Source organism: Triticum urartu, chromosome 4 (genome assembly GCF_003073215.2).
Source record: "Triticum urartu cultivar G1812 chromosome 4, Tu2.1, whole genome shotgun sequence".
Taxonomy (NCBI): Eukaryota; Viridiplantae; Streptophyta; class Magnoliopsida; order Poales; family Poaceae; genus Triticum; species Triticum urartu.
This window is the reverse complement of record NC_053025.1, coordinates 471,010,704-471,037,239: the sequence shown is the minus strand read 5'-3', so window position 1 is coordinate 471,037,239 and position 26,536 is coordinate 471,010,704. Positions and strand designations below refer to the sequence as shown.

The window sequence follows — 26,536 nt, the reverse complement described above, 5'->3', positions numbered from 1 at the left end:
CTCCAATCTTCACCTGCAACTAACAACGCTATAAGAGGGGCTGAGCAAAGCGGTAACATAGCCAAACAACGGTTTGCTAAGACAAGGTGGGTTAGAGGCTTGGCTTAACAATAAGGGAGGCATGATAAGCAAGTGGTAGGTATCGCAACATAGGCATAGCAAAAGAGCGAGCATCTAGCAAGCAAAGATAGAAGTGATTTTGAGGGTATGGTCATCTTGCCTGAGATCCCGCAAGGAAGAAGAACGTGTCCATGAAGAAGACAAACGGACGTAGTCGAACGGGTCCTCACAAACGCGACGTTATCGGAACCAACCCGAAGAAGCAACACCGGAAAGAAGCACACAACATAGTAAACAACCAACACATGAACATGGTATGACATGCGGGATGCGGTATGCGATGCATATGCATGATTTGGAAAGGGAAGATAGAACCTGGCTTCAACTTGGAAATACAAGAGTTCCACTTGAAAGAGGAGTTGATTTCGGTTGAAATCGATATAAAGATCACCGGAATCAGATGCACGGTTTGGAAATGGCAAGCAAAACAAATATGGCACCGGTCTGCGATAAACAGCAAGTGACCAACTAAATGCATCAAGATAAATATGCTACATCACTCAAACATGGCAAAAAAATACATAGCAGGGATCCACTCAAGATTCTTGACAAAAGATGAACATTGAGCTACGGCTAATTCACTCAATAGGAGGTTCAAAAAAGCATGGCAAAAGTGCAAAAGATAACAGGTTTCAGACTTAGTGAAATTAACAGCATGTCAGGAATTTATCATCAGGAAGCAATGTTTAGAGTATGAAAACTACATGCTACAGGAACATATCATGGAAAAGCAAGGCATGGCATGAAGCTACTCAAAGCATACAACAAAAGTCCCTTAGTGACCATGAGTCAAAAGGGGTAAAAAAGTACAATTGCAAGCATGTGAACATAGCAAAAACATAAACAGATTCAGACTTAGTGAAAAACTGGAGCATGGCAAAACAGTTAATGAGTAGGCATGTTTACGAGCTCGATGCACTCACTATAGAGCATGGCATGACAAAGTAAGCATACACCCATGAAGAAGACATGGCATAGAAGCTAGACATGGCAAAAACAACAACATAGCATGCACGGATCAATAGCAACAACCTCGGCAAAATGGCTAAACATGTCAAGAATCTGCCAGGAACATATTATAGCAAAAGTAGAGCTCTATTGACTCAAGCTAGGATGCTCCATAAATGCAAAAAAAGACATGGATGGGTAGAGCACCACAATATTAACAAAACATCCTTACTGATCATCCTCAAAAGAGGCACGGATCAATAGGAAACAACATGAACATATGGCATAAAAATAAGGACAGGGCAAGGACTTGGTGAAATTCTAAGTCCCTGAAATCAGCATCATTGAGTAAGCTACTTTGCATGCTTGTGTTAGTCACCACAAAGATCACAAAAATACATGGCATACACCCCTGTAAAGATGGCATGGCATGTAACAAAACACATGTAGAGCTCCGGATCATAGCATGCACACATTAATCATGGCAAAAATGACAAAAGGCCATTTACTGAAATAGATCTGACATAATCCTCACATAGCCCTCTTCCAACAGCATTTCGGGCATCAAGATGAGCTCAAATGAAAATGATGCAATGAGATGAAATGATTTACTCGTCGAGATGAACATTTTGATATGCTACACGCACGAATCGGAGCTACGATGAGGAAGTTATGATGCGTCAAAGTATGCGAAAAGTTAGGGTTTCCAGGGGAAAAAGTCAACCGAGGGGGAATTTCCAGATCCAGATCTGGCCGGGGTACTATAGCGCGCGGAGACCGAGGAGCTCGCCGGAATCAATGGCCACGGTGGCCGGAAGAAGAGGGACTTGCCGGGGCTCACGCCGGAGCTGTGGGGAGGCTCGCTGGAGAGGGCGTCGGGGCGGCGGCGCGAGGCGGCATCGGCGAGGGGCGGTGGCGGCGCCCGAAGCGGCGAAGGGCGGCAGGGGCGGTGGCTAGCGGTGACGATGCGCGGCGCCCGGAGCGCGCCGGCTCAGCGGAGGAGGAGCGGAGCGCCGACGGGTAGCGGACGGGCAGCGGCGGCGGCGTCCCGGGCCAGGAGGGCCCGATCCGGGCCCCGGCGGGCTGCGGCGGCGGGAAGGAGGCAGGAGGCCAGGTGGCGCTCCGCGAGTGGCTGAGGCGGCGGAGAAGGCGACGTAGCGCAACGCCATTGGCCGGGCGATGTGGCGGCGGCGCGGCGGACATGTCCGGCCAGCGCGGGAGGAATTGTCCGGCGGTGCGAAGAGGACGAAGTTAGGGTTAGACTGCGCGAAAAATCGGGGAGAGCCACATATTTATAGGTAGAGGGAGCTAGGAAGCTCCAAATGAGGTGCGGTTTGTGGCCAGGCGATCGTGATCGAACGACCGAGATGAAGGAGGGGGTTTAGGTGGGTTTTGGGCCACTTTGGAGTGGTGTTGGGCTGCAACACACATGAGGCCTTTACGGTTCCTCAGTTAACCGTTGGAGTATCAAACGAAGTCCAAATGACACGAAACTTGACAGGCGGTCTACCGGTAGTAAACCAAGGCCGCATGACAAGTCTCGGTCCAATCCGAAAACGTTTAACACCCGCACACGAAAAGAGGTAGAAAGGGACACCGGGTGACATAGGAGCGCCGGATTGCAAAACGGACAACGGGGAAAATGCTCGGATGCATGAGACGAACATGTATGCAAATGAAATGCACATGATGACATGATATGAGATGCATGACACGCAAGCAATGACAAGGCAACAACAGCAAATAACTGGAGGACACCTGGCACATCGGTCTCGGGGCGTTACAAGGTGCTACGAAGGCGCCCATTGATCTCTGGCAGATCCAGCTCGTAGTACTTGGTTGGCCGATGTCCCAGCCCCCAAGCCGGTACCGAGGTCCCGAACGAAGAGCTCGGCTTGACGAAGTGGCGACGCAGCATGGTTGATGTGGCGAGGCGAAGCCCCCGGTCTAGCTAACGAGGCATAACTGGTCGGGTAGTGACACCGAAGTCCCCGGAGTAGGTTGATGAAGTAGTGGCGAAGCCCCCGGTCTAGCCGAGGTGACACTGCAGCTCCCATGCCAGCCGAGGTGTCGAAGCAAGTCGGTGTGGTGGACACCGGCTTGAAGAAGCAATGCCGCGGCTATGCCGACGCAGGTCAAAACTTGTGACGCGGTCAATGCGGGCTTGATGAAGTGACCGCACGGCGATGCCGGTGTGCCCGACACGTGCAACCCATGGGGCGGCGATGTTGGTGATTCGTGATGCGGAACTCTTGCTCGGATCGCCGGAGTGATGATCCAATGAGGTTGACCTCGGCTCGATGAAGTGACGTCCTGTCTAGCGTAGGTCGGCCGCCGTGGAGCAACATCATCGGTCTGGTTTGACATCGACGCGGCGGTGAAGATTACCTCGGAAAAAGCTCAAAATTTATGGGCATGTGTTTAAGAACAACACACAATACCCTAGAAAGAAATTCCTCCAAAAGGTTGTCTAATATCCCGTTCATGAAGAAAGATGAACCCGGGTCGGATTCGTATTTGCACAGAAAACTGATCCAAAAATTGATCCACTCATTGGAAGTTTTCCGGAGTTTGAACGGTCGGATCGAGCTGAAATTTTGAGGGGTGGTAGATATAGGAATTTCGCAGCCGATGAACAGTTGAATCTTCCAAACAATGTCCGAGCTGGACGCTCAACTCCTCGCCCTAAACTCGTCCAGATTCCCGTTCAGATTCGACATGGCTCTGGTATATCGGAGATCGCCGGAGATTCTTCCGTCGGCAAGCAACGAAATTTTGCATGGTTGTTGTAGACTCAATTCTGCACAATTTCACCGAAGCAATCATCAAAGCGACGCTCGAGGAGATGGTGATGGTAGATACAAGTTCGTTATCCAGAAAAATAGCACGGTCGCCCGAGGGCAATGTTGACGTTGAGCCTCCAAGCTCCATGGATGATTCTTCCATGTTCTTGATAGAGATCAGAGTTGATGTTGATGAAGGCTCTCATCCGAACATGGAGATCTGAGGTGGAGCACAATCCTCGGCAATGCAAAGGTGACCAGTCGATTCGGTGACGAAGATGCCGACGTCGCGGTTGATCGGTAGATGAGTCACTGATCCTTTGTTGATCTCACAGCCGAACTCTCAATGAAAGCACAATTTTCGGAGAGAAATCCGTCAGACCTCGGGGTAGGGGGTCCCGAGCTGTGGATCTTGAATCGATAGTAACAAAAAGAAGGGAGTCGATGTTTACCCAAGTTCGGGACCTCTTGATGGAGGTAAACCCCTATGTCTTGCTCTTGTTAATATTGATGATGATGTATCGAGTACATAGTTGACCTACCTCGAGATCATGAGTTGTGGTCTAAACCCTAGGGGTATGATGATGAATGTCATAATGGTCTATCGACTAGCCTGACCTCGACTTATATAATGTACCGGAGGCCTAGGATAACAAGAGTCCTAGTCGGCTACGTCGGTGGAGAAGAGTCCTTGTCTTGATCACCAAGTCTTGTGGAATCTTCCTCATACATGTCATGACTTGCCCGAAGTGGCCCATTAGTGAACCGCCATGGGGGTCCTCGGCCCGATCCACCTGGCCAGGAGATGACGTGGTGAGTACCCCCTAGTCCAGGACACCGTCAACAAGTGCATATGAGTTTCCCACTGAATCGCATATTCCAGGATCATAGGGGTTACGACATGAAATATAATCACTTAACTATGAATATAGAAATATAATAATATAAATATTATTGCCTCTAGGGAATATTTCCAACAAGGGTATCAAAATAGAATGAGAAGAGATCATGCATATGCGCAAAGTATGGATGTTCATGGTACAACTAGTTTCTTTGCAAGGAGTGAATTAAAAATAAATGATGCATTTTACTACCACTACTAGCAATATATACTTATACTTATCCTTATACACTATGGTCCCTAATTTTAAAGGCCTCACAATCAATTGAGGTCTCTCTAATTTGAAATGGGGTCATCTGATTTTGACCGAGTCAACAATTTTTTAAGGAGCTCCCTCGTTTAATTCTTTTAATTTACTATGCTCCCTAGTTTTGGAGCTGCTCCATTCGATTGAGATACTCAATTTTGAATTTGGTTCACCATTGTCATAGAGCCAACAATTTTTTTAAATCAATTAGTAGCAACCCATCTATAAAAACATATCAATCCCGTGCACCCTCTCAGCACCTAGAAAAAAAGCACCACCATGTGATATCTTAGCACCAATATGGTACATGCAATCACCGACCCAGAAACTTCTCCACATAAATATGTGTTGATCAGCAGATAAGATAAAATGTCACCATGAAAGACCGCAAAATACCATACTATATGAATAAAAAATGAATGAAAACCCAACAACACCGTCGCAACAAAACGCGTCCAACCCTTCTAGTATTAATCATGCCAAGATGGACTCTTAATTGATGATCACTTAGTATTTCGAGTTTCGTTAATAAATTTTCTTCCAAAGAAGGCCGGTGTGGTCCGAATACAAAATGGGCCATCGGATCAGGGTCCTCAAACTGCTCCCCGGATCACTCTGATTGGGAGAGGGTGTCTGAGCAAACACGCACCCCTACAACGCTATTGGCCTGACCTAATACACACGAGCAATCTTCTTTTTGTCTCTTCCCCTTGATTATGGAAATGTTCGAGAAGGTTTGCCCATTTTTTTTCTTTTTTTCTTTTCTCTATCAAATTTCCTTTGGGTTTTACTTTTTTTACTTTCATGTTCATTTTTATTCCCTTTGAGTTTTATCTTCATTGTTTTCTCCTCATTCTTTCTTTTCTCTTTTTCTTTTTTTAACAATGTGAATATTTTTTTGAAACTCAAGAACCTTATTCTAATTCATGATTTCTTAAACTTACGACATTTTATCAAATACATGAACATTTTAAAGAAATTCCGAATATATTTTACTTCTATAATATTTTCACAATTCAGAAACATTTTCTAAATTGATTTAAAATAATAATTTCAGGATTTTTTTCGAAAAAACTCTCATTTTTTTCTAATCAATGAAAAATTTCAAGATGATTGAACATCTCTATTATTTGTAGATGTTTTGAATCCATACCACTTTTATTCATGTAAAATTGGTAATTTTTTGTTAGATTTGGATTATTTACTAAATTCAGAATCTTTTCAAAATTCTTGCTTTTAAAAAAATCGCAAACATTCGTTAAAATTTGTGAAAAAATATGTTTGAGTACATAAATATTTTTCTTCTAGTTCTTGAACACTGTCACAACAGTATGCATACAGTATGAGGGAGTGGACTGTTCTTGTGGAGTAGGTGCCAAACTGAGAAAAGCTCAAGAGCGTGCAACTCGTTTCGTCTAGAATTTCCAAAAAAAACCCAGGAAACCCGTTAATTGGGCTAGTGCACCACAACGCGAGCGTGCGTGCGTGCTATTTCACGCGCTATTCCCGGACCAGGAGCCCCCCGTCTGCGAGGAGAGTCCCTGTCGGACGCCCGTGTGCGTCAAACCGACGAGGTTTCGCGCAGGACGCGCGATCTGAATGGGCCGGCCCATTCTCTGTGGTCACAAAAATACCCGAAAAAGATGTCCCATTCTCACGATCGCGAGTAACCGATCCTTACCACTACAGCAGCTAAAAGTACGTGATTAAATGAAGAGCGAAACTTTAAGAACTATAAAGGCAGCGCCAGAGAAAAAAACGAAAAATTTCCACCATTGAATTTTTTTCTTATTTAGGCTAAATAATTTTTAAATACAATTTGAACATTTTTTTGAGTACGCTGAATAGCTTTAAATACGAATTGAACATTTTTGTGATATACGATGAACAATGTTTAAATACACATTGAACATTTTCACTATATACGTTGAACACTTTTTTTGAGTACGCTGAATAGCTTTAAATACGAATTGAACATTTTTGTGATATACGATGAACAATGTTTAAATACACATTGAACATTTTCACTATATACGTTGAACACTTTTTTTGAGTACGCTGAATAGCTTTAAATACGAATTGAACATTTTTGTGATATACGATGAACAATGTTTAAATACACATTGAACATTTTCACTATATACGTTGAACACTTTTTTTGAGTACGCTGAATAGCTTTAAATACGAATTGAACATTTTTGTGATATACGATGAACAATGTTTAAATACACATTGAACATTTTCACTATATACGTTGAACACTTTTTAAGTACACAATGAACATTTTTCAAAATACGATGAACATTTCCTTAATATATGTTGAACATTTTGTTAAATGTATGGTGAACATTTTTGTAATACACGATGAATATTTTCCAATGCAAGGTGACTTTTTTATTAAGACGATGAAGATTTTCTTAACACACAATTAACATTTTTGTAATACGTGGTGAACTTTTAGATAACACAACAAAAAGAGAAGAAGAAAAAAAGATAAAAGAAAGTAAACGAAAAAGAAAAAACCAAAGGAAAATGGAACCAAAACAAAAATAACCCAGAACAAAACCTGTGAAAACCGGACAAAGCATTGAAAAAACAGAAGCAAAAAACCACAGAAGAAAACGAAAAAAACCCCGGCAGGAAACAGCGAAGGAAGAGACAGCGAACGACGAATACACGAATCCCGTATAAGGGCCGGCCCAACCAGATGTTCGCTTCAGCGAAGGGACGACCTTTTTTGACGCTAACGAGCGTCAAATAGGATCTGCGGTCTGCGAGCGCTATCTTGCTTTAAGCGAGGCTGGAAGAAACCCCCGCGTCAAATGCACAGTAACAGGCCGGCCCAATAAAATGCACTTAAAAAAATAACGAGATTAATGGTGCGAGAAGAGGGTCGACCCAGGACTTAGCACCGTGTTCGCGATGAATGCTGCAAGTCTGGAGGCCCAAGCATGCAACGAGGCACTCGCCCTTGCTCAAGATCTTCATCTATCACATGTGATCATAGCGTCGGATTGCATGCAAGTCGTCTCAGACATCAATGGCGCTGCGCAATCATCTTCTTATGCTTGTATCGTCGAAGAGATTAAGGATAGATCTTTAAACTTTGTTAAAGTTAGTTTTCGTTTTGAAAATAGGGAGGCGAATTGTGAGGCTCATGCTTTGGCAAAAGCATCCTCGACACTCCCTATCGGTCGACATGTGTGGCTAGGGAACACACCAGACATCATTTGTATCCCGTCAATTTTGGTTGATGAATAAAACCCTAGCTACACCTCAAAAAAAAACTTATAGAGAAAAATAGCCTGGTTTTCTCAAATTTTTTGTTTTCTTTGGGTTTTTTTCTTCTGCATGTTTTTTTCATTTGTTTCTTTATTTTATTCATTTCCTTTTTATTTTGGTTGTTTTTGTTTCTTTCTTTGTTTTCATTTTTTTGGTTTTCTTGTTTCTTTTTGTTTTTCATTCTACATTCTTATATACATGATCAACATTTTTCAAAAACTTGTTCAACATTTTTAAAATAAATTTTGAATTTTTTTTAAATACCTGTTCAACATTTATATATATATGATCAATATTTTTTCAAATACTTGTTCAATATTTTTTCAAATTTGTATTCAACATTTTTCAAAATATTTTTCCAATATTTTAAAATACTTGTTCAACATTTTTACATACATGATCAACATTTCTTTCAAATAGATGTTCAACATTTTTTTAAATACTTGTTCTTCATTTTTTGAATAATTGTTCTACATTTTTCAAATACTTTTTTAACATTTTTATATACATGATAACATTTTTTCAAATACTTGTTGAGCATTTTTCGAATAGTTGTTCAAATGTTTTAAATACTTTCTCAACATTTTTCAAATGTTTTTTGAAGAGTGTTTTTTAAATATATATAGAATATTTTAAAGTATTAAAAAGTCCAAAAATAAAAGAAAAAGGTAAAATTAAGGATGTAAAAAATTGGAAAATAGGTTGTGGTCTCACGCGCTAGTGGGCCGCCCAGCTTGCTCGCCCTTCAGCGAGACATAGTCACCCTCCCCCCCCCCCCCCCCCCCGCGTCTGCCGTCGGGGAACTCTCCCCTATAGTGCGAAGGCTACTTATCGCTTACTCCAAGACAGAACTCTGTCTCGCCTTCAGCGTTCCTATGAATGGCTTTTGCTGCTGACGCAGGTACCAACATTTTTATTTTTTGCGCCCTGATTTTTTCTGCTCGTTTTCTTATACGTGTTTGGTTTATCTATTTTTCCTTTGTATTTTTAGTTTTTATTGTTTTTGTTGTTGCTTTTTTTGTTCTCTATGGTTCATTATCGATTCTTCACTTTTTTCTTCATTTATTTATTATTTTAATATTGTTCATTTTTCTTTTGAAACGGATGTACACAATTCTTTAATACAAGCCGTACATTTTAGTGTACACGTGTAACATTATTTATACACGTTAAACATTTTTATATAAATTATTAATATCTTTTTAAATACATGTTTGGAACAATTTTAGAATAAATGTCAAAAACTTTTAAAATACACGTTATTTTTCTGAATGGTACGCAATATTTTTCTAAAACTACGTGCACATTTTTTTTAAATTTCATTCATATTTTTAAAATGTGCCAAACTTAATTTTTAAATGTCAGGTACATTTTTCACATTGGTACGGATTTTTTTAAAATGTGAAAATTGTTTTACATTGTATTATTTTATTAAAAGTCATGATAATGTTTTGAAACAGGTGATTTGTTTTAAAAAAATATCACATACATAACTTTTTAATGGTACAGAACATTTGTTCGAATAACATGAAAAATGTTGTTTAATTGTAAAAAAATTGAAACTTTCATGAACCTTTTTTTGAAATGTGTAAAAAAAATTCACTATTACGTACATTTTATAATGGTAGAAAATTATATTTACACCACATGCACATTTTTAAATGCGTGAAGAGCATTTTCAAAACTTTAAACAAATTAAGTTTTGAAATATATGTATTTAGAATTTTTCAAAATATAAATTAAAAGGAAAATAAAAAAATAATAACATGTTGCATGACATCAGCATGACGGGCGCACATGGCTACTCGGTGGCTACCAGCTCCTCTCTAGGCGAGCCGAGCTATTGTCTCATAGTATAAATCGAGACATAGTCGCACCCCTTCTACACGCCTTAAGCGCAATATTGTCGCTATAGCGCATATGAGGAGCTCGTTCGAATGGGCCGATCAAATAGAAAATCGCCCCCGCTCTGCTGGTCTAAGTTCGCTGGCTCGCCTGTTCGTTCATTTTTCTTTCCCTCGACGTTCGCAGTTCCGACTCTCCTTTCTCAGGTAAAAAATAAAAATCAGACTTTTATAAATTTAAAAAAATCCTAAATTAAATTGTAATCAACCCGAATTCCAAAAAGTATTCTCAGGTATTGAAAAAAGTTCATGAATTTGAAGTTTTTTCGGAAAAAGTTCATGAGTTTGAACAAGTTCACGAATTTGAAACGTTTTTTAATGTGAAAACACTCCACGGATTTGAAAATGTTCATGACTTGGAAATTTTTGGCAATTTTGAAAAAAAATTGTAAATTCATGAATTTGGAGAAAGACACATACTCCCTCATTTCCGGTTTATAGGACTCAATTCAAAAATATCACCAACCAGGATAGATGGTGAGTGGTGGAATACTTTTTGTAGTTTGCAAAAGCACCCAATTAATGCTCTTTTTTCCTCAAAAACTTATATTTACCAATGCATTAATTGCAATGCATGCATGCATAAAGTACATGTGTTGATCAATTTTCTCTTAATACTTGCATGCAATGATTTAATGCATCGTAGAATCTGAACTTGTGATGAGGAACAACCAAATTGAGCCTTATAAAATGGAAAAACTAAAATTTTGAGATAAGCCATATAAACCGGAAAGAAGGAAGTATTTAAGAAACATCAAAGAATTTTAAAAAGTGAAAGCAAAAAAATAAAAAAGAAGAAGAAAAAGAAAAAAAACACAAAAAACTAGTATAACCAATAGAAAACAATAATAACTGAGTGGAAAGCTTGTAGAATCTTTCCAAACCGTAGCACGTAGGAAAAAATTATGGGCTGGAAGCGCTTCCGAAAAACCAAGCTCGGGAAGCTTATGGGCCGGCCTATATAAAAAAATCGGTGTGTGGGGCGTATCATTTTTGAATTATTCGGCTCATAAACACCAAATAGGAAATGCTCCGCCCGCACCCACCCACCCTTTGTGTAGTCCATCCCAGCTTATCGAAGGTGAAGTTTCTTTTTGAGTGTTTCGAGTGCTGAAATCATATCGTGAGAGAAAATCTTCAATTTTCGAGTTATAAGTTTTGGTTTAAGTACAAGGTGTTGGTCCTCAAAAGCTTGAAGTTTGAGTTGAAAAATCACCATACTAAAAATTTCTTGTTTTGGTATGTTCCTCTTAGTCAAAAATTTAAACTTCTTTTCAAACACTAATACAACCACGACAATAGAGCCCGTGGTATAGCCCGCATGTTGATGGGGGTGCCGGCCGGGATTGATGCTACCTCCCGCGAGCGGTTGTCCCGGTGGGCGCGACATCGGCTGGGCAGTTGGCGCCTGTGGGGGCTTGTGTTGACACGAGATTTTGGCACGGCGAAGAACTTAATTAAGATGGCCTCAAATGAAGAAGTGCTCAAAGTGAGAAAGTTCTGTATCATCAAAAGAAAAAACTTTGATATTTGGGTCATAGTCATCCGATCTCATCTCTAAGGCCGAAGTTGTGTTTGAAGTACGCAGATTTTGTATTCAGAACACTATTCGGCTGATTACGCCCCCAAGATGGCCTCATATGGGAAAAGTTTCTACACGGATTGTCTCCGTCTCGTCGAAACGATTGATTTTAATATAAAAATCGTCCCAATCCGAGGTCGTATGCAAAAGTTAGAGGCCGCACAACGCGACCCTCCAGTGAGCAAAATATGACGCCCGGAACCAGACACATATGTGGGTATGTCTGATGAGTTGCGTGAATAATTAGCTATTTTGCGCGAGCGATTTGACCCTCGAGATGACCTCTTATTAAAAAACGTTCAACGTGAAAGTTGTTCGTCTCGTCGAAACGGTCAAGATTGCTTTTGGACTCGTTTCTATCCGAAATCGTTTACCACCACAAAAAGGATCCGCAAGGTACAGCCAGTTTAAACCGAACAGTTTTGGAAAGTTCGGACAAAACCAATCCGAATTTGACTAGGGTTTTGGACGTGAATCCAAACCTTTTCCTTGCACGGGAAGTCCAGCCGCCTCTTATATACCCAAGGGGTGACGGCCGATTGAACAACAATACACAATCGCAAAACGCATCTACGTTTTACCCTAGTTTTACATCTCTCCCTTGTTCTTTCTCTCCGTTCTTCGTTCGTTCTTCATTGCAAGGCGGCGATCCTCGAGGCTCTAGGGGCGGGAGAACCGACCTAGGGCAGCCCATAGCCGCCGCACGTCCAGGCGGGGTCCCTCCCGGGCGCGTGAGGTTTCGCGTCCTGAAAAGCACCCGCCGGATTGCTTGTGTACCGCGCATCCGGACGGGTCTCCTTCGACGTGAGCTGCGGTGCATCACCCTCGGCGTTGAAGGTACACGGTGACGTGTTCGTTTGCGAACACACTTTTTGGCGACTCCGCTGGGGACGAAAGATCAAGAATCATCATCAACCATGTCTAATCTCCCCAAGCCCTCAGAAGTTGACGCCGATAACATCATTAAGCCCGGTCTTGATGAACTATCGGATGAACATCGCCAAGCCTACGAAGCACGCAAGAAGCAGCGTGAAGAGGATTTTGAGGCACTCAAGAAGAAGCGTGAGGAGGAGGATTTGGAAGCGTTTCTTTCAAGTTTCAAGAAGGACCGTCAAGGCAACATCACTCCGGTTGGAAACGTCAATCTTCCTCCCCTCATCGACGAATAAGATGTAATCACTGTGAGTAAAGTTTTTTCTCCGGAGCAAGTGGTTGTGATTGAAAGCCTTGTTAGTAAGGGTAATGTGATGGCATATAATTCTTTTGTGGCTAGTGCTAATGCTTAGAAAAATATGCCTCCATCATCTAGTGGTACTGTTGATATGTATGAAAACCCTAGTCCAATTTTACCTATTTCATCGGCACCACCTATGCAACAACAATATAATATGCCATTAAATTTTTACCCTACTCAAACCAACCAGCTTGTGGCTCCACCTACATACTCTAATCCTATTATGAGTGTGCCCAATTCGGCGTCAACGCCGAATCACTTTGTCAGACCACCCATAGGTGCAAGCATGTTTGGTCTTCTGTCGGATTATGGTTCGGCGTTCATCCCACAAGTTGCACCAATAGCTAGTAGTCAGGTTGCTCCTATGTCATTGCCACAAACATCTTCATCTACCTCGGATCCAATTTTAGCTAAATTAAGGGAGGATTTGCATAAGATGTTTCTAGAAATTTTCGGAAATGAGCCGAAAGTAAAGAGTCGTGTGTACCAAAAGCCTTATCCTGAACACTTTGATGCAATTTCTTACCCTCAAGGTTATAAGGTTCCTGATTTTGTTAAATTTAGTGGTGAGGGTACGAAAACAACTTGGGAGCATGTTAGTCAGTATCTAGCGCAGTTGGGTGAAGCAGGTTCCATAGAAGAATTGAAAGTGCGTTTATTTCCATTATCTTTAACTGGTACCACATTTTCATGGTTTGCTGCTTTACCACATGGCTCAATTCTCTTATGGTCGCAATTAGAGCAAAAGTTTCATGATCACTTTTATAGCGGTGATAATGAGCTAAAGTTGTCACATCTTACATCGGTTAGGCAGAAACATGATGAATCGGTCACCGATTATGTCAAGAGATTTAGAGATATAAAAACCGATGTTATAGCTTAGTGATAATTGAGAGAGACTTGGCAGATCTTGTTCTTAATGGTTTGAAAACTCACATTAAAGAGAGGCTAGAAAGCTATGAGTTTTTGAGCATTAATCAAGTCTTACAAAAAAGCTTTGGCCAAAGAGAGTCGAAGTAAAGAGGTCCATAGGTCTACAACCGATCGTCCTAGAATGCATATGGTTGAACACAATGATGATAATTCATACGATGAGGTTGATGTCTATACTACTGAATTTGTTTGGTCCTCAAAGGCCAAACCCTATATGTGCAATGCTCTTAAGCCGATTCGCAAGAATCGTGATGAGGAGATGAGGTTTACTTTTGATATATCAAAGTGTGATAAAATATTTGATGCTCTCTTGCAAGATAAGATGATTAGAATATCACACACTATACCACCGTTTGAGGATCTGAAACGGCGTTCTTATTGCAAGTATCATAATTCATTTTCTCGTGCTACTAACGATTGCAATGTTTTCCGACGACAGATACAATTGGCCATTAATGACGGACGATTGAATTTTGCTGAGATGCAAGTTGATAAACAGCCTTTCCCGATAAACACCATGGACTTGGAGGGAAAGAAAATGTTGATTCGGCCTAGCATAGCCGAATCTGCTAATAAAGCTAATGTTTTTATTGGTGAACCCAGGAAAGGCAAGGAGGGTGAAAAAGTCTTGGGACGAGAGGTTGTGCTTGATAAGCAACCCGATGGCAAGGAAGTATTGAAGATCACCATAAATCTTGCACTCGGGGGGCAACCACAAGTACAAGAAGATACTCATGTTAAATTTATCAAGCCCAAGAATTCAGAAGTTGGCAAGTGGGGAAAGAGTGAAGCTAAGCGCAAGCGAATCAGGCCAACTTTTGATATTTTGCTATCCAAAAATATGCAAGTCAAGCGGCCGGTTCTAGCTCTAATCGGCCATCATATTCAAAGCGTTCAAGATCACCTCCGGAACAAGAGTTTCGATGCTATGCAAGGCCATATGGGCCATGGGCACCGACACCATGGATGTCACAACCCTCCTATGTGCCATATTACATGAGAGACTTCAATGAAGGATGGTGGCAGCCCCCAATGGCTCCTTATGCTTTTCATATGGGGTGGGCAGCACCTAGAAGGCCTGCTCGCAAGAGGCTTTATTATCCCACACAAGGTCATTTGAGCTATGGTGCTAATCGACCAACAAAAATTTCTCCAAGTAAGGCCAACAAAAAAATGTGGCGTGTTAAGTCACGTAATGCGGAAATTGTAGAATGTGACAAGCAAAAGGAGATCGAAAAGCCGGTTGTTGGCAATCTGGCTACTTCTAATTGTGATATTGTTATTGTTCAGCAGGGTTCCATGGTTAGTGATCATGAGGCAAGCACAAGCAGGGCCAAACCAAGGGATCCCAAATATACTCAACCTAAGTGGTGTCCTCCCGGTTTAACCAAGACCATGAAAAGGAGATTACAACGCATGAGGAACCAAGAGAAGGTAGAGCACAAAGAGGCGAGGCAAATGGACGAATTGTTAAGTGAAATTCGGCCCATGGCACTCACAAGACAAGTGTGGAGGCCTAAACAAAAACAAAACACAGATGCTTCTACATTAGCTGTAGCAACACCTTCACCACCAAAAGAGGATGATGCGACCCCTATTACATCGTCCACACCACCTGAAAAATCCCCTTCAATTGAGGAAACTTTGAGCCCAATATACACATTGTGGGATGAAGATGAGATGGTGAAGAAGGGGAGGTGGCTCAAATGGATTTTGGTCCAAAGAACGCTATCTTCGAGAAGCCGAAAGAACCGGTGAAACACTTGAAGCCATTGTACCTCAAAGGTCATATTAACGGATCGCCGGTTGCTAGGATGCTCGTTGATGGTGGTGTTTTGGTAAATCTTATGCCCTACTCGGTCTTCAAGAAGTTGGCTTTAGATAATGATGCATTGATGAAGACCAATATGGTACTTAATGGATTTGAGGGTAAAGAAAAGACAGAGGCCAAAGGTGTGATGTGCATGAAACTCACCGTGGGAAGCAAAACTTTGGCCACCACATTCTTCATCGCCGAGGTGCAAGGTAAGTATAATGTTATATTAGGCCGCGATTGGGTTCATGCTAACCAATGTGTGCCATCTACCATGCATCAATTCTTAATACAGTGAGTCGATGATGAGGTAGAAGTCATTCACGCGGATAATTCGGCTTGTGTTGCTTTGGCCGATGCATCGGTGGATTGGAATCATCCGGATGTTACTTGCTTAACACGGCGTGACCTCTCGGAGTTTGATTTCCTTAGTGCTACGAGGAACGGGTTCATTCCCATCTCTTTAAAGCCGATTGGTGGTAATCGGTTCCAGGGTATGATGTAAACAAGAAGTTAAACATGGTCGATATAGAAATTATCGCCCTAAGCACATAAAATGGCCAATGGAGTGTTGACATCGTCCTTATGAAAAGCATCGTGCAAGTTATTTTTCGGCACACAAGTTTGCCGAAAAACAGGGGGGCATGTGTTGACACCAGATTTTGGCACGGCGAAGAACTTAATTAAGATGGCCTCAAATGGAGAAGTGCTCAAAATGAGAAAGTTCCGTATCGTCAAAAGGAAAACCTTTGATATTTGGGCCATAGTCATCTGGTCTCATCTCTAAGGCCGAAGTTGTGTTCGAAGTACTCAGATTTTGTATTCAGAACACTATTCGGCTGATTACGCCCCCAAGATGGCCTCATATGGGAGAAGTTTCTACACGGATTGTCTTCATCTCGTCGAAACAATCGATTTTAATATAAAGATCATCCCAATCTGAGGTCGTATGCAAAAGTTAGAGCCCGCACAGCGTGACCCTCCAGTGAGCAAAATATGACGCCCGGAACCAGACACATATGTGGGTATGTCTGATGAGCTGCGTGAATAATTAGCTGTTTTGCGCGAGCGATTTGACCCTCGAGATGACCTTTTATGAAAAAAACGTTCAACACGAAAGTTGTTCATCTCGTCGAAACGGTCAAGATTTCTTGGACTCGTTTCCATCCGAGATCGTTTACCACCACAAAAAGGACCCGCAAGGTACAGCCAGTTTAAACCGAACAGTTTTGGAAAGTTCGGACAAAACCAATCCGAATTTGACTAGGGTTTTGGACGTGAATCCAAACCTTTTCCTTGCACGGGAAGTCCAGCCGCCTCTTATATACCCAAGGGGTGACGGCCGATTCAACAACAACACACAATCGCAAAACGCATCTACTTTTTACCCTAGTTTTACATCTCTCCCTTGTTCTTTCTCTCTCGTTCTTCATTCATTCTTCATTGCACGGCGGTGATCCTCGAGGCTCTAGGGGCGGGCGAACCAACCTAGGGTAGCCCATAGCCGCCGCATGTCCAGACGGGGTCCCTCCCGGGCGCGTGGGGTTTCGGGTCCTGAAAAGCACCCGCCGGATTGCTTGCGTACCACGCTTCCGGACGGGTCTCCTTCGACGTGAGCTGCGGTGCATCACCCTCGGCGTTGGAGGTACACGGTGACGTGTTCGTGTGCGAACAGCTTGGAACTTTCAATCTGGTGGCAATGATGATGTATGCCGAAGTCATATTAGTCCAGATCTGCAGCTAATGGTGCGGAGCAATTGATGGTTCCTTTGTGGACTAGCGGTTCCGTGGCCATTCATGCCTCGGTTGATCCATGTCGCTGTGGTCGATGCATGGCGGTATATGTGTCCTTCCCCGCAGTTTCATATACTGCCGCATATGAGGATGGCAGAGGTAGTGGCGGTGTGTTGTTGTTGTCTGATTCGGATTAGCTATTGGCCGCCACTTGTGAGGACGGTGCGAGGACTCTGGATCGTCCCGAATATGGAATTTTGGCAGTGCCGGCGACCTTCCTCCCTTGTCAATCATTTCATTGTGCGATGGCAAGCAACTTTTGTCGTAGCTTGACTATTTTCTCGCCTGGGCATGGTCATCTGTCGGGCTGTACGCGTATGCAGCTGCTAGGACAGTGGCAAGTGGCGGAGACTTCATATAATGACTTCTGTTGGGTGGTGCTTCTCAAGTACCCGGTCTCGAGCTCTGGGGTGAAAACCCTAAGTGTGGCCCTTGTTAGTTATACTTAGCAATGCCTGTGTATTTTGCGTTGTTACCTTGATGAAGGCATTGCTTGGAGTTTCGTCGACCGTGATCTTCAGGGTGAACCACGATCTGACCTTCGATAGTTTGATCCGACGATGGTGGCATATGCGCGTTGTTCCCTTCATGGAGGCATCGTCTTCGGAGAATCTTTCTCGTAGTCTATATGTTGTCAAAAGATGGATGGTACATATGGTCATTGTGGTATATTATCGATAGCTGTTTTGATCGCTTCGTTTTCTTCTTATTATTCTTCTTTTTCTTCATGCGGCTAGGCATAGCCTCGGTTTTATATGACTTTGCTTTTTGCCGATGTGATTTTGTGTGTTGGTTGTGTGCATCCTAGAAGTAGAGGCCAGTTGTATGCTTGTTATGATTGTATCCCTCGATGCTACATTATGAGTCAATAAAAAGCACCTTGTCGGAAAAAACGAAGCAGAGTGACTTAGTCGGCAGATCAGAATTCAGCTACCCATATGGTCAAAAGTCTATTCATTTGCCGCAGGTCCGCCCCATCTCGGATGGCCTCTAGGCCATGGAGGTGCGGAGGGTCTCGGCCCCCCGCCGGCTGGAGAGACCTCGTTCTCATTCTTGTTAGATCCAGCGTCTTGGTTGGGGTTGTGTGGCGGCGGCGATGCCTCTTAGTAGGAATAATGTCTCCCATATTCTATCCCCGTCCCGATGGCGCGTCTAGCATTGTCGGAGGGCGTGTGGAGATTTGTCTCTATCGGATCTCGTGGGATCTAGTCGGTGCTGGTCTTCGATGGATCTGTTTGGATCCGGTCTTTGTTCGTCTTCGTTCGGGTGTTTATAGACTTGATCCTTCTGATCTACGACTTTCTTCATCGGCGATGGTTGCTATCCTGTTGCGCTGGTTCTATGGTGTCTTAGCACGACGACTTCCCGACTGTCTATTACAATAAGGTTTGCTCGGCTCCGATGAGGGAGGGGTGATGACGGCAACGCGCTTTCGGCTTGCTCCAATGTTGTAGTTGTCACTACGTGGTCCACAGACATGGTTGTAATTTTTATACCTCTATTGTTCTGTGTACCGTCACAATTGAAGATGAATAGATTGGAAGTTTCTCGAAACAAAAAGTAATGGAACGTTGATTTGTGTTTTTATTTTTTTATTAATTTTCCTATCGTCGTATATTAATCTACACAAGAAGTAAAAAAAAAGTGCACTGACAACATCCTTGCTACTGTACTTCCTCCCGTTCCCCGTTCTAATCAACATTCAGCAAACGGTGAACAGCTTAAATGATTTTTTTTAGAACGAAGGCTCACGACGAGCCCGACTTTGAATTAACAAAGCCATCAACCGGCCAGGATTACAGCATCAACCCTCTTACAGGAGCAGAAAAAATAGCTAAGAGATACATGGTGCTCTGCAACAGCTAGCTAGCTTCACGCAACCTACAAGCAAAGATGAAGAAAAACTAAAGCCTAGGAGCAGCTTGAAGAGAGTGAAGCCCTCCATCGATCGCAATCCCTCGCTCAGTGACACCAGGGAGGCCTTGAGGAGACACAGCTTGCAGATTGGAAGAAACACGTTGTCAGCTCCATGGGCTGCGGCCAAAACGGATACACCCTTCTCCATCTCCGAAAGGGACTCCCTGCCCCCTCGCCTGGCTCGAGGCGCCGATCTGTCGGAAGATGCAAACGCTCTCCCTAGAGCTAGGATGAATAACCGCCACCGAAGCCACCGGGAAGACCAAACCAGAGCACCGCCAACCTGCAGCGCCGGGCTCAACAAGGAGAACCTTGGCACTGAGAGGAGCTGCACACGAGGAGAAGCAAATGCACGGCGCGAGACTGTTGATGACAAAGCTGCAATGGAGGAAGCCTAAACGCAGCCTCCAACCACGTAGCCGCCGAACGCCTACCAACGGAGCAGACTCGCCATCGCCCCAAAACTCACCAAAGGCGGCACCTTCATGAAGGAGACGGCGCCACGGGCGTCGCTGCCGCCAAATCCAGATGGATTTTGGCTTTCGCCCGGAAACGAGCAGGGGAGAAAGGCAAAAGGGGGAGGGAAGTACCAAAACGGCGCCTACATGTAGGGGACGGCGCCCGCGGGCGTCGCCGCCGTCGTGGGCGGCTGAGTCGGCCTGGATTTCTCCGGACACTACACCGCCCCCAGCCCCAGCTTCAAACACGGCGCCATCAGCCAGGGACGACCGAAAACCGGATCTGAAAGGGGATCCGAGCGTTGGAGGCGAAGGCGTCAGATCTGGACGGGGGCCCCCGCAGCCCGGCGTCCAGCAGCCTCCACCCGCCGTCACCTTGCCGCCCGAGCGGCCAAGGCAGCCGGCCAGCACCCGCGGCCGCCGCTGGCTGAGAACGGCGTCGCACCACCACCCGAGGCCGCCGCCTCGGCTCCAGAGCCCCCCGCACGCGACGGAGCAGGCAGATCCTCGCCGCCACCTTCCTCGGCGGCCGCACGGCTTGCCGGCGACCCCCTCCGATGACGACGAGGTAGAGGGGAAAGGGAGGGGGGCCGGCGGCGGCTAGGGTTGGCGCCGCCCGAGTCGCCCCTGCGGGAGCGACTCCAGGGCAGAGGGGATCTCTAGTAATGCACACTAGTAATGCACAATGAGCTGAGCTACCGGATAAAAATGTCAGCCCGACTACAATCATCGCTACTCCTCGGGTCATCGTACGTGGTAAATCAAGTGCTGCAATCAATGTTGCACTAGGGCGTGGGGATGATCATGATCAGATGGCGTACATTTTCTTGAAGTCCTCGTCGACCCACTCGTGCTCCGACAGCCCAGACCCCGAGTGTGAGCGCGAGCGGCTCATCGAGGAGCGCTTGATGTTGCGCATGCGCTTGGCCTCGAGCCGGTGCGCGATGACCCAGTAGAGCATGGTGCCGATGGTGGTGACCAGGATGGTGGCGCCCATGATGGTGACCGCGACGGCCAGCCACTGCTCCGCGCGCCCGACGACGACGAACGACAGCGCCAGGAAGGCGACGCTGATGAGCACGCAGGCCACCCACATGAGCTTGTTGATCACCGCCATCATCTGCTTCTTGGCCTTCCGCTCGATCACCACCACCGACGTCTGCACCACCACCACCGCCAGCGAGATGAAGAGCGCCACCGAGTCGAACACGAAGAAGATGATGAAGGGGGTCTGGTGGGCGATGTTGGCCTCGCCCAGCTCCTGCCCCGGCCCCAGGCTGGCCGCGTCCACGTACTCGCCGGGCACCGTGAAGATGGCCGCGAACGCCACCGTCGCGATCAGCACAGCCACCACCGTGGTGGAGTTGATGGCGTTGTTCAGCCCTTCCTCGTGGAGCTTGTTGATGCGCTTCTGGATCCCCTGCATCCGCACCCGCGTCTGCCGCGTCTGCTCCAGCTGCGAGTGCACCTCGTGCTTGATGTCGCTCACCTGCTGCTTCAGCTCGCGCGCCGGGTTGCCGCCGCTCGTGGGGCTCAGGGCGCGGGCCGACTGCACGCCGTGCTCCGTCAGCACGCCGGCCACCTCGCCGTTGCCCATCTTCTCCGCCGTGTCCAGCGGCGTCTCGGCGGCCCGGTTGATCGCCTTGAGGTTCGTGTCCGGCAGCTCGAGCAGACGCTTGATGATCTGGTGCCGCGCCTTGCGGGAGGCGATGTGCAGCGCGGTGTTGCCCTTGTTGTCCGGGAGGTTGAGCAGCGAGGGGTCGGCGGCGAGGAGCGCGTCCACGAGGTCGAGGTTGGTGCCCTTGGCGGCCATGTGCAGCGCCGTCTGCCCCTTCTTGTCCACCCGGAGCGCGATGCTGGGCTCCGCCTCCAGCAGCGCGCGCACCACCTGCACGTGCCCGTTCCTCGCCGCCGAGTGCAGCGCCGTCTTGCCGTTGCTCCGCGCGATCAGCGCCAGGGTCCCGTCCACCTCCAGCAGCAGCCGCACCACCTCCATGTGGCCCTGCGTCGCCGCGGTGTTGAGCGCCGTCGTGTTGGACGCGTCCACCGTCATGGCCAGCTCCGGCAGCGCCTGCAGCAGCTCCTTCACCACCTCTGCACCATGCATGCAAGCAAGCAACATGAATCATTGTCTAAACCATGAAGATGGCGCGTGATGCGTGCGTGTGAGAGTGAGAGTGAGAGGACGAGAGGGGACTAGACGTAGACGATGGATGTACCTACATCCCCCTGCTTGGCGGCAATGTGGAGGGCGTCGTAGCCGCTGCGGGCCTTGATGCCGGCGGTGGCGACGTCGTGGTACTTGACCATCTCGTTGACCAGGGCCACGTAGCCGTACTCGGCGGCGACGAACAGCGGCGTCTCCCCGGCCGTGTTCTGCTTGGACAGCAGCGCGCGCAGCTCCTCGGGCGACGCGCCGGACAGCGTCTCCTGCACGGCGACGAGCAGCCCGGCGCGCGCCGCCCCGTGCAGCGCCGTGTCGTCCCGCTTCCCGGTGAGCTGCTTGGTCATCTTCTTGCGGCGCGTCGCCGCCTGCGCCGCCCTGGCCGGGTCCATTGCCTCGGCCTGGCGGCAAAACCAGAGGCGCGTCACTCAAAACTTGCTAGCTAGCTAGCGGCAAGCCCTGCGAGAATGAGACGAGCACAACAGTCCATCAGAGGCACCCATAACACCATCAGCAGCCATTCGTCGTCCATTCCCTCCATTCCTTTTCGCCCACTTGCGCGAATTCACCTACCGAATTCCAAATTACGTACCCCTACCATTCCCACCCCATTAACCGCGGAGCCAAAATAAAATCTACGAAAAGGGAGTATGGAAGAGCAAAAGAGATAGGCGTGAACGAAAGTCGATGGAGAAGAAAAGCAAGTATGAACCAAACAATTGTAAAATGAGACCCAGCTAGGCAGTGCCATGCGAGTTGTGCTTGTGCGAGTGCCCTCCCCACCCCGTCAATTTAATTTGCTCACACACACAAAGGCGCCTCCATTCGCACACGTTGAAAATCAAACTAGGCATCTATCTACAGAAAAAGGAAGATCGCAATGCCAAATGCCCATTCTCTCTCTCTACTAAAACACAGGCTATACAATTGCAACCTCTTTCGTTCCCCACTGATTGCCACCGCAAGCTTTGCGATAAAGAAGAGGCGACGAGCGACGCCACATAGGAAAGGAGCACAAAGGGGATCCATCAGCCCTAGGAATCACATGGTTGGAATCCAAACCCGCATTACAATATGGTAGAACCCCTAATTGGCACCGCGCTCCCACGAACGGGGATTGGATTGGATTGGGGCACACATGATCGGCGGACGTGCGTGCTGCTGGCAGGAGCAGGAAAAACATACCGGCGTGGCGAGCTCTGCGCCTCCATGTGAGCCATGGGACCCTCGCCCCGCCCCGACCGATCCGCACGTACCGGAGGCAGAGCGGATGATACGAAGGAGAGCTGGAGAGGAGACAAGGGCCGGATCGATTAGAAAACCTGCAACTGGATGATCAATGGATGGGCCGCCATGGAAATGGAATCATTTTTTGTGAAAATAATAATGATCAGAAACGTTTTTCCTCGGTTTTATGTGCCTATATTAAGACAACGACCACCAGGACTACTAGAAGAAGTGTGAGCTGCGAGGCAGTTGGTGGTGCATGGTTCGGCGACCGTCGATTCCCTTCTCGTTTTATGCTTCTTTTGTTCGTTTCTGTTGGTTTTCTTCCCTGCGCGTGTGTAGTGCAGTGTGTATGTGTGTCGTTTTACTTTAGTTCCCGGTTTGGTGATGACCGGGAGCTTTAAGAATGAATCGGATCGAGGGAGAAAGATGTGGTCGTTGACCGTTGACGCAGCAGCAGTGCAGCCTCATCCGGTGACGCTGACAGGTCCGTGCGCCGCGGTCTCCGTGCGGGCATGGCAACGTATCATCGGCCGTGATTGGGACGAGATATGATCCAACGTGATGCTAGGCGTTATTTTGTTGACATGTTGCCGCTAGCAGTAGGAGCACACCCCACACGCCAGCATGACGACTTCCCTGGACGTCATCATCTGCCTCGTTGGTGATCAGTATTAGGGCACGCAGAATTGCGGGAGAGATGGTTAAACGGAGGGGAGTGATCCCTTCAACTGGCGTGAGCACAAAACAGGACGCGAGAAAGATGTATTGTTGTCATTTTCTCTCTCTCTACTCTTCAACCCCCCTCCCCCCCTCTTCGTCTCGCTAACGACATCGGTGACATCCAGAGTTGAGGAATTTTAATTGTCAGCAAAAGTCGATGAGCTCCAAATATCTTGTTCCTCAAGAAATATTTATTTGTAATATTTTGCTAACTTTTAATTATTGTATCTGATAACTGATACGTCTCCGTCGTATCTATTTTTCCAAACACTTTTGCCCTTGTTTTGGACTCTAACTTGCATGATTTGAATGCAACTAACCCGGATTGATGCTGTTTTCAGCAGAATTATCATGGTGTTATTTATGTGCAGAAACAAACGTTTTCGGAATGACCTGAAACTTCACGGAGCAACTTTTTGGAAAATATAAAAATACATGCAAAAGATGAAGGCCAGGGGGCCCACCACCTGTCCACGAGGGTGGGGGGCGCGCCTGCCCCCCTAGAACGCGCCCCCTACCTCGTGGGCACCCTGAAGCTCCTCCGACTCCAACTCCAACTCTATATATTGTGTTTCAGGGAGAGAAAAATCAGAGAGAAGAATTCATCGCGTTTTACGATACGGAGCCGCCGCCAAGCCCTAAAACCTCTCGGGAGGGCTGATCTGGAGTCCGTTCAGGGCTCCGGAGAGGGGAATCTGTCGCCATCGTCATTATCAACTATCCTCCATCACCAATTTCATGATGCTCACCGCCGTGTGTGAGTAATTCCATCGTATACTTGCTGGACGGTGATGGGTTGGATGAGATCTATCATGTAATCGAGTTAGTTTTGTTAGGGTTTGATTCCTAGTATCCACTATGTTCTGAGATTGATGTTGCTATGACTTTACTATGCTTAATGCTTGTCACTAGGGCCCGAGTGCCATGATTTCAGATCTGAACCTATTATGTTTTCATCAATATATGAGAGTTATTGATCCTATCTTGCAAGTCTATAGTCACCTATTATGTGTTATGATCTGTTAACCCCGAAGTGACAATAATCGGGATACTTACCGGTGATGACCGTAGTTTGAGGAGTTCATGTATTCACTATGTGCTAATGCTTTGTTCCGGTACTCTATTAAAAGGAGGCCTTAATATCCCTTAGTTTCCGTAAGGACCCTGCTGCCACGGGAGGGTAGGACAAAAGATGCCATGCAAGTTCTTTTCCATAAGCACGTACGACTATATTCGGAATACATGCCTACATTACATTGATGAACTGGAGCTAGTTTTGTTTCACCCTAGGTTATGACTGTTACATGATGAACCGCATCCGACATAATTCTCCATCACCGATCCATTGCCTACGAGCTTTCCATATATTGTTCTTCGCTTATTTACTTTTCCGTTGCTATTGCTATCATCACTACAAAATACCAAAAACATTACTTTTACTACTGTTGCCTCTTACTACCGTTACCACTACTATCATATTACTTTGCTACTAAATACTTTGCTGCAGATACTAAGTTTCCAGGTGTGGTTGAATTGACAACTCAGCTGCTAATACTTGAGAATATTCTTTGGCTCCCCTTGTGTCGAATCAATAAATTTGGGTTGAATACTTTACCCTCGAAAACTGTTGCGATCCCCTATACTTGTGGGTTATCAAGACTATTTCCTGGCGCCGTTGCCGGGGAGCATAGCTCTATTCTTTGAGTCACTCGGGATTTATATCTGCTTATCATTATGAAGAACTTGAAAGATCCAAGAACCAAGATTTATCCCTCAACTACGAGGGGAAGTAAGGAACTGCCATCTAGCTCCGCACTTGATTCACCTTCTGTTTTGAGTAAGCTTGCGACACCTAAACCTGCTTCTGCTATTCGTTCTGATATGTCGCATGTTATTGATGATGCCACTTCTTCTATACATGATACTTATGATGAAACTATTTCTATGCTTGATACTACTGTGCCACTTGGTGAATTTCTTGATGAACAACTTGCTAGGGCTAGAGAGATTGAAAATATTGAATCTGATAATACTGATGAAATTGATGATGAAGACTTGCCTGTTATTCCTGAGAGTTGTGTTTTTGATAAAGAAGCTTCTTTAGCTATTTTAGCTTGCAAAGATAGATATGAACCTAAGAGGTTATTAGCTAAATGGAATAAGCAATCTCTAAATGCTAGGATGAAACCTGACCCTGCTTTTGCTACTTCACCTATCTGTGTTACTGATAAGGATTATGAATTCTCTGTTGATCCTGATATAATTACTTTGGTTGAATCTGATCCTTTTCATGGCTATGAATCTGAAACTGTTGTGGCACATCTTACTAAATTAAATGATATAGTTACCCTGTTCACTAATGATAAGAGAAATCACTACTTTTATATCCTTAAAATATTTCCGTTCTCATTAAAGGGTGATGCTAAGATATGGTTTAATTCTCTTGGTCCTGGTTGTGTGCGTAGTCCTCTGGATATGATTTATTACTTCTCTGCTAAATATTTCC

General features: G+C 45.5%; 1 protein-coding gene across 2 annotated transcripts; it reads right to left on the bottom strand.

The window, feature by feature from the left end:
• Window positions 1-20,607: 20,607 nt before the first annotated feature.
• LOC125552111 (ankyrin repeat-containing protein At5g02620) lies at window positions 20,608-23,500 on the bottom strand. 2 transcript variants are annotated; one of them, XM_048715589.1, is made up of 3 exons: window positions 23,266-23,500; window positions 22,136-22,539; window positions 20,608-22,010 (listed from the first exon to the last, which is right to left on the bottom strand). In XM_048715589.1, exons 2-3 carry the CDS (start codon window positions 22,470-22,472, stop codon window positions 20,725-20,727), a joined length of 1,623 nt encoding a protein of 540 aa, XP_048571546.1. In that variant the 5' UTR covers window positions 22,473-22,539; window positions 23,266-23,500; the 3' UTR covers window positions 20,608-20,724. The 2 variants fall into 2 exon arrangements, with proteins under 2 accessions (XP_048571546.1, XP_048571547.1); XM_048715590.1 differs by lacking the exon at window positions 23,266-23,500 and having other exon boundaries at window positions 22,140-22,280.
• Between the last annotated feature and the right edge of the window lie 3,036 nt (window positions 23,501-26,536).